Here is a 13,033-nt window from a genome sequence, read left to right as displayed (position 1 = left end):
ACCAAAAAAGTATAAGAAATAAATAGCCCCATCCATCCACCAGACTCCAGATAGGGTTAATCCCTAATCATCTCTTAAGATTTAATGGTATTATGACCTCCTACCTAGGATTCATGGAGCTATTTTCAAGAAAAATTTCTGTTGAAATAACCTATTGAGATTCCTAGAGAAACCTATGGTACCCTCCAGTACATTACTGTTTTATCCAGGAATTTAACGGCTTACAGAAAAAATGTAGACATTCCTCTGGGCCAAATAATCAGATTTCACCCCCTTGACCATTTCTACTAATAGAAAGTACCTAAGTAGAGAGGTCTTTGGGTTGTTTTCTGGTTGCAGCCTTGATGAAGATGTTTTGCCTACCTGTAACCATCATTTATAATCATTTGCAAATGGAGTTAAAGGCTGAGAGATTGGTATCAATTCCTGAGACCTGAGCCAGTAACCATGTGATTCTGCTACGGCATTATTTTATTTCTGATTTCTGTTTTTTGAGAAATCTTCCATCACATCTGTTCCCATGAGCCTTTTCTTGCATAGTCAGTTGGCCCAAGAAGGACTTCATAGAGTCATCTACTTTGCTGGAGAAAGAAAGAGATGGTTGAATTGAGATATATCACCTGCCACTACATACAAAGAGCCACAAACTTTTTGCATATACCTATTAAGGGAAATGAATTTGCAAAGCTATGCCTCAGGACTTCAGTCAAAGGCCACTTTTCCAGCCTCATCAATGCAAGAGAAAGCTTGCTTATTCTGAATTGCTCTGGCTTAGGCCCTGAATATATCACTAGTTTTCGGAAAGAAGCATTCAACTGAGCTCATTCAGAAAATTTTCAGGGTTTTAATAGAGAAGAGTTTGGGGAAACAAGTCACAGCTATTAGCACCACTCCTCACTGCACCACTTAACTAACGCCCCCTCATGCTCCCCAGAATGTAAACTGGACTAGAGCAAAGACTGTCTGATCTAAATTTTGTACATCCCTCAGCACCTAGCCCAGGGCTCTGCACATGAATGCCTCCATTTCATAGGTGACTAACCAGGCTCAGACACTGTACCGTGCCTAGGGTCCCACCGAGATTAGTGATGGAGCTGGAGGACTCAGAGCTCCTAGCCACTGGAACATCCTTAGTTAGGTCTTCTGCTAAGCTACCCTGATGCCCTTAGGTAATCGCTAGGAGCTTTCAATCAGAACTGAGAAAGGTCAAGACCTCTAGCCCCAGCTCGGCACAGTAAGGGGGGAGAAAGCCCAGGGCCTTCTCTTTTAGCTGCTAAGGGCTCTTCATTTGACCTACAGCTTTGGGGGATAGTTCCAGGGGTTCTGAACCCAAAGCATAGAGTTAGCTGAAAGCATAAATCATGACATTCCCCATGGTTAGGGCCTAGCTACTACAGAGTAACATAGTCAATAGAGTATTGAGCTTAGAGTTGGGAAAGTCAACCCCAAATCCCACCTCCATACTTCCTACTTCTGTGACCAGGGGCAAACCTATGGCCTTGAGGTCCTCAAGTGAGGCTCTTTGATTGAATCCTTCACCGAACAAATCCCTACAGATCTAGAGGGCCACAAGTGGCCTCTAGGCCACAGGTTCCCCACCTTGACCTAGTCTCTCCTGGCCTCCATTTTGTCATTTGTAAAATAGGGATAATAATATTCCCAAAGAGTCCTTGTGAGGCTCAAATGAGCTAAGTCATAAAAGCACTTTGCAAATCTTAAAGGATTTAAAAAATATCAGTTCTTATCATTCAGCTATAATAAAAACCTTTGAAGATTTTGTTTTGTTTTCTGATGTCTGGGGGATTTACTGTGTTAAGGTTCCATCATTTCCATTTCTATAGAGGGGGTCTCAGGCTAACTGGCCTCTCTCCCCTCCTCCCCCTCCTCACATCCCCAGCTTCTACAGATGAGGCCTCCAGGGTGTAGTGTAGGCCTTGTGCTAAATTCAGCCCACCTGACCCTGGGCTGTTACAGGTCACCTAAAACTTAAAAAAAAAAAATTACCAAATTAGCTAGCACAGAGGATTTAGCAGGCTATCAGGACCTAATGACTTGTCTAACACTACAGCTGTGTAACTAGATGGTAGTAGGGTTAGATCAATGAGTAATTATCCTTGAAGTTGAATGTAATTAATTCTAAAATTACATTTGTGTGGGCTGCATAAATAGAGATTTCTGATTATGTGGTTCATTACTGGAAAAATGTGGATGTCTGCATTCTAGAGCCTCTTCATCCAGGCCAGGCTATTTCTGGGTTATTGGGATTAGTCACCCACCAACAACCAGCTACCAAGCATTAGAATGAGCACTTGTGTCTAAAGTTGTTCCTCTCCCCTATAAATACTAGAAGTATTGGGAAAAGCATTGCATAGCTAGCCTACGAGAGCTGCTAGACAACGAAGCTTCCCTTCCTCAAGAGGATTTTTATGTGAGGGATGATAAAATAGCTGGGCTATGACACAGGCCTTCTTGGTTGTCCCAGCATGCTCCCTCTCTCTGTGTGTCCATATGGAAAAAGAAGATAAATACACTTAGTACTTTCTGATACTTAAGTGCCAGGAATTTTGTACTAACTGGAGGCCCAGAATTAGTTCTGGGGCACATCAAAATGTAAATAACTGGAAGCAGAAGCAAACCTTCTAGTTGAAGCACCCCAGAGGCCCCTTTGTGGTCAGGGCCTTAATACCGTTCTCTGCTGAGGAACAGAGAAACTTCTGAGGCCCACGCAAAGAGCCACTGTCAGGCTGGGGCCTGGAATAGAACAGCAAATCTGGAGGCTTACCAGAGGCTTGGGTACCATGGGAGACGAACCAAGGCTGTGATCTCCGAGTTTAATCAGGACCTTACCTGTGGAAGCATAAGGACACAGGGAACTTTAGAACATAGTAACTCTGGATGGCAAAGCCTACAGCTGCCTCCTCCTCCTCCCCCTACTCACAATTTCAATCTGGTTTGCCGGAGGCATAAAAGGGCCCTGAAAATCTTCACTCCTGCAGTATCACCAGGAGTAAATACTCTAATCTCCATTGGATGGGGCCTGAACTTCTTTAAAGGGAGCAACCAGCCCCTTCTAGACAAGGGTAGAAACTCCTCCCACAGCTCTTGGGCTGAGAAAGCCTTTGGCCTCTGGTTGGCATTGTGGAGACAAACTGAATTCATATATGCAAAGAGAGCACTTTGCAAACTTTTATATCATCTAAATACCCAGGACCTGCATATTTTCCCTGGATCTCAGGCTGGCTTGCTCAGGTCTCCAGAGCCAGGTGGCTAAAGAGAAGCTTTCCTTCACTTGTCTGGGAGCCAACCCTTTGCCGTGGGAACCATTAGCAGGGGTGCCCTTGTGGCTTCTCCTGCTTCCTCCTATCCCTGCTCCCACTACTTACAACTTACCCCAATGATGCTTTTGAATTCGCTTCCTCTTGAGTAAAACAGCTGCAGTGGTGATGACCCCCATCCCCATCATCAGGATGCAGATGGACAGGATAGACAGCCTCAAAAGGATCACGGGCTGGTGACATGTTCTAAAGAAAAAAAAATTGTCTACCTCATTCAAAAGTTCACAGCCAATACACTCATATGTTTATTGCTTGCTTCTCCTTTTCATGACATACACATCTTCACTTCCACCCCTCATGCCCTACCGTACCCAAGCCAACCCCTCTCTGTGCACTAACTGGAAGTTACAAGGACTTCAGGGAAAAGGAAAAAAAATCCTGATTTATCAGTTACACTCATGAGTACAGTAGTAGGGGCTGAGAAGATGATAAAAGAAGAGAAAGCTCAGTGGCCATCCCTGAGGAGTTGACAGTCTAGGCAGGGAACAGGTCATCGACAAAAGCAATGAGTCAGAAGGGAATGTCTTGAGAAACGCACTGGATCTGGTGTCACATGGTTTGGGTTCAAATCCAATTCTACTACTACTGATGTGACTGTGGACAAGTAATTTTCTCTCTCTAAGGCTGTTTTCTTATCTATAAAGCTTTTAATAGTGGAACCATCAGGGACAGGGAATGGGACAATAGGGGTGGGCTCGTTGGAGTAGATCAGGAATTCTAAACACAGACACCCCCCCACCCCCCCTCTTTGGCACTCTGCTGAAATCTATGGACCTTTTCTCAGAATAATATTTTTAAATGTGTGAAATAAAATATATCATATTACAAAGGAAACCAATTATATTGAAACAAAGATGCTAAGTTTTCCCATCCAAGTCCACAGATCTCCTTAAATCCATCTGTCCACGGCCCCTTTGAGACTTCAGGTTAGGGACCCTTGGATTCAACAATCTCTAAGGTCTCTTCTAACTTCTGATCCTACAACCTTCTCTTTCCATGCCTAACTTTCCCTTCAGTTCTTGACGCACCTGCTGCGATTTCCACTATAGCCAACACCACTGTCCTTGCAGGTTCTGTTCTGCCTCCTTTGTAGATCTGCATCAAAGAGAAGTTTGTGTTAGCCTTTGCCACTTCCCTCCAGGGCCCTTTTACCTGGAGGCTAATACTCAGCTTGCTACCAACTAGTGCCCTGGGAGCATCGACCCTGGACTTGGCGCTGCGTGAAGGGAAAAGCTGAAGGCGTGGGAGCCAAATGCTGTCCTCCAGGGGTCTGCAGTCTTGGCTAAACGTTAGTCTGACAGCACCTATTATGTCCTCCTTAAGCCCATCATCAAGGAGTAGGCAACACAGCTTGTGCAGACAGAGAAGAAGGGGAAGAGTCTACCAGGTGCCAAGCACTGGGCTACGTGCCTTATAAATATTGCCTCTTTTGATACTGTTTGTCATCAGGTGCAGGCTATCGGCACCAAGGGTAGACATCATCAGACTGGGTCTTGGAAGAACAATTTTCCTACTACAATGGAGAGGATCAGAAGCCAGCAGCAGCTGAAGGGAGAGGTTAGAGTCCTTCCAGTGAAAAGTCAGGGACTCTGAAATAAGCGGCACTGACAGAGGCTTGAAGTTTCCCAGAACACCAGTCCCAGGCAATGCCGAGCCTCCACTGGCAGAAACAGACTCGGGTCCTCAGATTCGACAAAAGAAACACAGAGTCAGCTTTGATGAGTCTTGCCTTGTTTTGCTTTAGCGTATTCACCAATCAGCTTTTTGACCTTAACTCTGTTCCCTAACTTGGCCTCCCTACTGGGAAGACTCAATTAATTGCTAAGTAACCACTGTGAAAGTCAGTTGCTTGTTTCTGTTTCCCAGTGTAAACTACTAAATAGGTTGTCCCACCCAAATCAGCATGAATCACTTTTTTTCAGGGCCTAATCATCCCTGGGTGGATTAGTCATTGAGGCTCCAGATGTGCAAGGCCAGACCTGGGAGTATAGCATTCACTTAGCCACCATCATCAACCTCCCCATACACCCAACTCCAAAGTACTATAAGGCTCACATAATTATTACTACCCAAAAAAGTATTTCCCATTACACATATACACATATAGATATTTTTGTTATTGTTCAGTCTGTCCAACTCTTCATGACCCCATGGACCATAGTGTATCAGGCCCTTCTGTCCTCCATTATCTCTCAAAGTCTGTCCAAGTTCACATTTGTTGTTTCCATGACACTATTTATCTATCTCCTCTGTCATCACCTTTTCATTTTGCCTTCAATCTTTCCCAACATCAGGGTCTTTTCCAATGAGTCCCATCTTCTCATTACTGGTCAAAGTACTTAAGCTTCAGTATTTGGCCTTCCAGTGAATAGCCTGAATTAATTTCTTTAAGGATTGACTGATTTGATCTCCTTGCTCTTCAAGGGACTCCTGAAAGTTTCTGCAGCACCATAATTCAAAAGTGTCAATTCTGCTGTGCTCAGCTTTCCTTATAGTCTTACTGAACAAAGGTGGAGAAAATCACTCAGCCATTCTGGCTGGATCCACTATGAACTTAGGTTATATAACCTCAACTGGGCTTTCATTGCTGCCAGGCAATCTTACTGTACCTCCCTTATCAACCATGATCCCACTCTTCACAACAACTCTTCCAAAAATTTTCATCCCTCCTCAAAGCTCCCGTGGCTCCTCCTTCCTCTACTTTTAGCTGAAGACCTGGCCTCATATTTTACAGATCAAATTAAGGTCATTTACCCACGAACTCCCTGTTCTCCTCTCTTCTTCATTTCCTATTGTTCAGGTACCTCTTGTCCTTTTTTCCTCCTTCACCTCTGTTTCACTAGATGAAGTAGCCTTACTCCTTTCCAAGGTTAACCCTTCTACTTGTTCAAGTGATTCCATTCCATTCCCTTCTGTTTCCTCTAATGATAGCCCCCTCTGTCATATCCATTTTTTCACTTATTTTCTCTCTCCTTGTCTACTGGCTCCTTCCCTACTGCTTCCAAATATGCCCATGACTTTCCCAACCTGAAAAAACCTTCACTTGATCTTTCCATCCCTGCCAATAATCATCCTCAATCTATTCTGCCCTTTGTAGTTAAATTCCTCCACTTTTTCCTCCTCTCACTCTCTCCTTAGCCCCTTACAATCTGGCTTCCAGTCTTATTCCACTGAAACTGCTCTCTCCTAAGTTGCCAATGATCTCTTAGTTGCCAAAATCAGTGATCTTTTCTCAGTCTTCATTCTCCTTGACTTCTCTGTAGAATTTGACACTGTTGATAACTCCCTTCCTTGACACCCTTATCTCTCTAGGTTTCAGGACACTGCTGTCTCCCAATTTTCCTCCTACCTATTGACCATTCCTTCTCAGTCACCTTTGCTGGCTCCTCCTCCAGATCCTCCTTAACTAGAAGTGTCCCTCAGAGTTCTGTAGTCTTGGGCCTTCTTCTCTTTTACTCCTACACTACTTCAATTGGTGATCTCATCAGCTCCCGTGGATTTAATTATCATTTCTATGCTGATTATTTTCAGATCTACCTATCTTGCCCCCGTGTCTTTGCTGATCTCCAATCTTGCATCTCCAACTACTTTTCTGACATCTTTGAACTGGATGTTCAGTAGACATCTTAAATTCAATATATTTGGAACATAACTTCCTTCCTCCTAAACCTTCCCCCATTCCTACCTTCCTTATTACTGGGCAACACCATCCTCCCATCCTGCAGGCTCACAACTAGGAATCATCCTTGATTTTTCACTATTTCTCACCCCGCCCCATTTCCGCCCCCCCCCCCCATACAAGCTGTTGCCAAGGCCTTTCAATTTCACCTTTACAACATCTCTTGAATATGCCCCCTTCTCTCCTCTGACATTGCCACCCCTCACCCCCCTGACCTGTCCGAGCCCTTATCACCTCATGCCTGGATTACTGCAATAGCTGCTGGTGGTTGGGGCAGGGGGAGAGACAGTCTGCCTGCCTCAAGGTTCTCCCCATTCCAATCCATCCTGCATTCAGCCACTAAAGTACACTGACCTCCCTATCATCTCCAGGACCAAATTCCTAAATGCTGTTTGGCATTCAAAGTCCTTTACAACCTAGCTCCCTCCCACCTTTCCAGGTACTTTCTGATCCAGTAACACTGACCTCCTTGCTATTCCTCAAACAAGACACTCCATCTCTTGGCTCTGGGCAAATTCTCTGCCTGTCCCCCATGCCCAGAAGGCTCTCCCTCCTCTTCTCTGACTTCTGGTCTCCCTGGCTTCCTTTAAGTCCCATTTTCTACAGGAAGCTTTCCCTAACCCCTCTTAACTCCAGTGTTTTCATTATTTCCCATTTATCTCTACGAAGCTTGCTTTGTATATATTTGTTTGCCTACTGTCTCCCTGGTTAGACGGTAAGTTCCTTGAGGGCAGGGATTGTTATTTTGTTTCTTTTAGCAGAGTGCCTGGCACACAGTAGGGACTTAATGTTTAATGAATGAATGAGCGAAATGCAGAGTGCTGAAAAAGAAAAGCAACCAATTTGGGGGTGACTGTGCATCTGCTGTGGGTTTCCCCCTGACTCTTCCTCGTTTTCAGCCCAAGGCTACCTGCCGTGTCTCTCACACCATCGACCACGACCAATTCTGTATAATCCATGTAGTCCCTGGCATAGTCCCTCTGTATGCCACACCAGTACCACCCTGTGTCCTCCTTGGCAAGACATGTCAGGGTGATGATGAATTTCATTCCCGTGTCCTTCAGAGCCACACAGTCGGTGCTGTTAGATGTGGAAGCAATGACAGTGCAGTCGTTGCGATAATAGCCTCTGCACCAATATTTGGGATAGTCCTTGTAGAACGGGTCATAGCTGCAGGTGACAGAAGCCTTATCCTGTACAAAAGCTTCCTTGACCTTTCCATCCATGACCATAGCATCTGCAGGGTTAAAAAAAGAAAGGAAAAAACCCACTTTTCACCCTTTCAAGCATCATGGTGGGCCCTGTCCTCCCAGTTTGCAAATCATTTAATACCTTTCCCTGCCTTTATCAAATGTTTTTATTCCAGCATTCCAGCTAAGTCTATTCTCTACATAGGGAGTAAGTTTGTCCATCCGTATTTGGCCTGTTGTCAATTGCCTCATTCAGACTTGAGGTTAGAAATTATTGCTTTTTCTCTCTCCTTCATGTCTGATTTCAACACTGTACCTAGGTAGCATCAGTTTAGAATTTGCTAACAATTCTGCAGGTCGAAGGTCATCCAGTTTTCTCAACCCCAAGGTTCTTTTGGTCTCCCATGCAAAGAATAAGGAAGAAAAAGTAAGCCCACTTATATCTTATTTCCCAACCATATCTCTACCTTTGTTATGAATATGTGTTGGCCAAAACCCTTTTCCAGACTTAGAACCAACATGATTTAGAAGACAGAGTTCTCCACACTATGAATTTGGAAAGATTCAAATTATGTCTTAATAAGGAGTCTTGAAAAGCATGTACTATCCATTGTCCCCTCACCATCCTCCTATTTCCTAACCTCATAGATAAAAAAAAAATTAAAAATATTGCCTCTTTCACATAGTGCCATAGAAAAGGGAAATGAGAAAGGTTGGGGATTTTTTTTTCTTCCTGTGACTACAAAAAGTTTAAAACAGTATGTGTAGGAAAGCCTTTGTTGTGCAGTTTCCCTAGTTTGGGTTTCAAGATGCATACAGTTTGGTGTTGAGATTCTACTGTACAGCGTATATCAGCTAGTGAAAGAGCCACACAAAATGGTCTTTCTCACCCAAAGTTTAGGAAACAGTCTCAAGAAGGAAAAACAATAGTAAAAAGATCATAGCTTTGAAAAGGGTCATCTAGTCCAACCCCATCATTCTACAGTTGTGGAAACTGGGTTTTAAGAGCTTAAATGACTGGCACAAGGTCACAAAGTTAATGAGTGCAGCATGACTTATGTGTTTTGCATGACTACACATGCATAATCTATGTCAAATTACTTGCTTTGTCAATGGGAAAGGAAGGGGAGAAGAAGAGAATTTGGAACTCAAAATTTGAAAAAATAGAAAGTTAAAATTGTTTTTACATGTAATTGGGAAAAAAATAAAATTTTAAACTAAAAAAAAAACACAGCAAAGTTAGTGAGTAGCACATCTGAGATGTGAACCCAGGTCCCCTACTTCCAAAGCACCAGGAGAAGCACACAGCTCCCAGCCCAGTCTATCATAGCCATCTCTGCTCATCACCCTGCCTAATATGGCCTGTTGGCCTTCTCGAGCTGTCCTAAGTGAGGCTCACTTTGAGTGGCATCTCTCAGAAGTTCTGAGCTGGGTCCCTGAAGGGGATGAATATAAAGAGATAAGATTTTGAACTGGAATAGACCTTGGAAGTTATCGAGTTCAATGTGCTCACTTTAAAATGAGGTTCAGCGAGGTTGTGACTAGTCCATAGACACACAACTGGAGAGTGTTGGTGCCAATATTAAAACTCATGTCTCTGAACCCCAAACCCAATGCTGTTTCCACTTCTGAGAATCACATTCCACTTTTTGTGTATGAGTGTGCTAACATTAGACAGGGGGAGCCTGGAGAACTGAAAAAGAGTGACTCTCAACCCTCACTTTGGCCAACGGTTCCAAATTGCTTCCCCTACTTAACCTCTTGTCAGAGCTAGGAATGGGGAGTCGTATGGACCATCCTGTGTTGGTATAGTCTGCAAACATAATCGGCGGCCCCTGAATCCCTGGCCCTCCGTTACTGCGCTGGGAATGCTCCTTCCTGGACTCTTACCTGTACAAAGAGCACCCAGAAGCACAACGAAGAGCTGCATCGTTCAAGAACAAACTCCTGGCAGGAAAGACGTGAAAGCAGTCTGGAGGGACTCCCAGCCTCTGTGGATCGCTGGATCTGTTCAAGGGAACACAGACACATCCGAGCTCAAGTTCCATCCTTTTTGTCCTTGAAACAAACCTCAGAGGACAGTATCTCACTGAGAAACCAAAGAAAATGTCTTGGACGATTTGCACGTGGCTGTGCTGTCCCAGTGTATTGCTTTGGCTGCTACCCTCATTTATGCCATTTTCACTCCTCAGACATGACTATGCCCTCCTAATTGGCCTCCTGGTCTCCAGCCTTGGTATACAATTAGGCTTCTTACTATGTGACCCTTGGCAAACCTCATACCCTGAGCCCGAGCTTCCTCATTTGCACAGTAAAGTGGTTAGAATTAACCAGGGGATCTCCATGTTTCCTGCCACCTCTAAATCCTATGAAAATTCCTTTGAATACTCAGCAAAATTATTGGTTGGGTAAATTCTTTTGTCACCTTCCCTCTGCATATGACTAATTCTTTGAAGCAGAAAATAGCAATTACCAACCATCATGCCAACCTTCTAGAAATGTTAAAATGTCAGGCTTTATTTATTTATTTATTTTTGGTCTGGGTTGTCTCTTAAACTGAGCAAGTTCTTTTGATTTATAAATCTTGCCTTCCTCTGTTCAGATGGCAGGACCTATCCACCCTCAGTGGAGGGTATAATGGAGGGACATAAAACACTCCATCTTCCCCCTTCAGGCATTTTCCCTGGCTGTCCCCCACACCTAGAATGCTTACTTCCGTTCGTCCCTGGCTTTCTTCAAGTCCCAGATAAAGTCTCACCTTGTAAAGGAAGCTTTTCCCAAGCCCCCTTGCCTTCCCACTGGTGATTACCGCCCCCCCCCTTCAATTTACTCTCTATATATCTGGTTCAGAAATAGTTGCTTGCATGTTTTCTCTCCCATTAGATTGTGAGCTCCCTCAGAGCAAGGATTCAGTTTCATCTTTTTGTGTGTTTCAGGAGGGTTTGGTTTTTGTTTTTGTTTTTCTTTATCTCTTCAGCACTTAGCACAGTGCTTGCTATTTAGTAGGCACCTAATAAATGCATTTTTCACTAATTCCATGATACAAAAATAGGATCGTCGATTTTGAGCTGGAAGGGATCTTAAAGGCCACAGAGTTCAACCCCCCCCCTTTATTTTTTGGTGAGGCAATTGGGGTTAAGTGACTTGCCCAGGGTCATACAGCTAGTAAGTGTCAAATGTTTGGTCTGAAGCCATATTTGAACTCAGGTCCTCCTGACTTCAGGGCTGGTGCTCTATCCACTGCGCCACCTAGCTGCCCCCTCAACCCCTTCTTTTGACAGAGAAGGAGGCTGAGACTCTGGGAGATAAAGATGACTTGTCCAGTTAGCCTATAGCTAATGAGCATCTGAGGCAGAATTTGACTGACACCGAGTCTGCTTCCTGCACTGCCTCTCATTTGCTGACTCCCTGTCAGTTTTACCTCCATGTTTCTCACACCCATTCCCATCACCTCTTGCCTTGACAGTTATAATAACCTAATTGCTCTCCCCTTCTCCAATCCATCCTCCATACAACTGCCCAATTAATCTTCCTAAGAGACAGATCTGACCATATCATGCCACTGGTCCAAAATCTTCCTTCAGCAGGTCCCTATGTTGGCTCTAGGAAAAGATAACACGCTCCTTCGACCAAACGAGATCCTATTTGTGAAGCACTTGCCACAATGCCTGGTGCACACATAGCAGCTGCTCTATAAATGCTTGTTCCTTTCTTTCTTTTTGCCTCCTCCACCACCCCCTAGTCTGACATTTAAAACCTCTCCACAATCTAGCTTCCTCCTACCTTTCCTGGCTTATTCTACACCACTCCCCTTCATGCATTCTATCTTCCAGCCAAACTGACTGTCTCCCAAGCTGGACATTTCATCTTCTAACCCCGTGACTTTGCTGCACAGGTTGTCTTCCCCCCCTTTGAATGCAGTCTCTCTTCACCTCCACATGCATCTTAGACAGCTTGGCTTCCCTTTTCAGTTCTAAATCCATGGTCCTTCAAGGCTCAGCTTAGGGACCATCTCCAACACAAAGACTTTTCCCATCCTCTTTATCATTAGTACTCCTCCCCCCTTCAAATTACCTTGTCAGTCAGTCAATAAGCATTTGCTAAAGGTCTCCTAGGTGCCAGGCACTGTGCTAAGCACTGGGGATACAAAGAAAGACCAAAGACAGTCCCTGCCCTCAGGAAGCTTACAATCTAATGGGGAAGACAACATGAAAACAGAAGTTGAAAGTGAGGGAGGGAGGGAAGGATGGCAGAAAGAAGATACCTGGCTCAGGAGCATGATGAACAAGTCCAAAGAAGTGTAGATGAATGGGAAATGAAGAAACGGCTGGCCTGGGTGCCCTCCTCCAATGGACCGTTGGAGAGAAGTTCAGAACTCCAGCATCCAGTCAGAGGGAGGGAGGGTCAGTAAGGGATACTGACAAAGCCTGAGCTGAAGGATCTTATTATATTTACTTTGTCAAAACATTTGGGAGGCACCCTGTTTCCCAGAGCTAAGGCCCAGTAAGCAGGCTATTCTTTGAGCCTGGCATGACAACAATCCTTTGCACTCTGGATGATCTCATCCTCTGGCAAAGCGTATTGTTTTGACCAAGCACCAGGCATTCACTGCCCCTTATTTCCCAGGGACTTGAGAACCATCCATCACCTTGCTCGACTTGTTCACAATCCCTATTCCTTGTAGCAACTAAGTGAACCAAACCAGGTACTGTACCCTGCTGTGAGACAATCAACTTGGAGACTGCTCCCACAGAACCTAGGAACATGTGTGAGCCTTCCATGGGAACAGCTACTCAACACCTAAAAAAGATTATGTCACAATCTAGCCC

The 13,033-nt window shown here is 44.4% G+C and overlaps 1 protein-coding gene across 7 annotated transcripts in view; it reads right to left on the bottom strand.

The window, feature by feature from the left end:
• Positions 1 to 448: 448 nt before the first annotated feature.
• The window catches only part of ADORA3 (adenosine A3 receptor), a 71,354-nt gene continuing 58,769 nt past the window's right edge, over positions 449 to 13,033 (bottom strand). For 4 of the 7 annotated variants that reach the window (XM_078154949.1, XM_021001604.1, XM_021001643.1 and 1 more), the window contains 6 exons: positions 10,095 to 10,211; positions 7,925 to 8,251; positions 4,364 to 4,430; positions 3,391 to 3,521; positions 2,783 to 2,847; positions 449 to 581 (listed from right to left, as the gene is read on the bottom strand). In XM_078154949.1, coding sequence (XP_078011075.1) covers positions 570 to 581; positions 2,783 to 2,847; positions 3,391 to 3,521; positions 4,364 to 4,430; positions 7,925 to 8,251; positions 10,095 to 10,134 — 642 coding nt within the window. In that variant the 5' untranslated portion in view covers positions 10,135 to 10,211 and the 3' untranslated portion in view covers positions 449 to 569. Of the gene's footprint in view, positions 582 to 2,782; positions 2,848 to 3,390; positions 3,522 to 4,363; positions 4,431 to 7,924; positions 8,252 to 10,094; positions 10,212 to 13,033 lie in introns of those variants that run through there. The other 3 variants (XM_021001700.1, XM_021001674.2, XM_021001682.2) reach the window with 3 other exon arrangements.

Source organism: Phascolarctos cinereus, unplaced genomic scaffold (genome assembly GCF_003287225.1).
Source record: "Phascolarctos cinereus isolate Bilbo 61053 unplaced genomic scaffold, phaCin_HiC Scaffold_5;HRSCAF=322, whole genome shotgun sequence".
Lineage (NCBI taxonomy): Eukaryota > Metazoa > Chordata > Mammalia > Diprotodontia > Phascolarctidae > Phascolarctos > Phascolarctos cinereus.
Note: the sequence above shows the minus strand (reverse complement) of the source record. Positions and strands in the feature narration are given on the sequence as shown.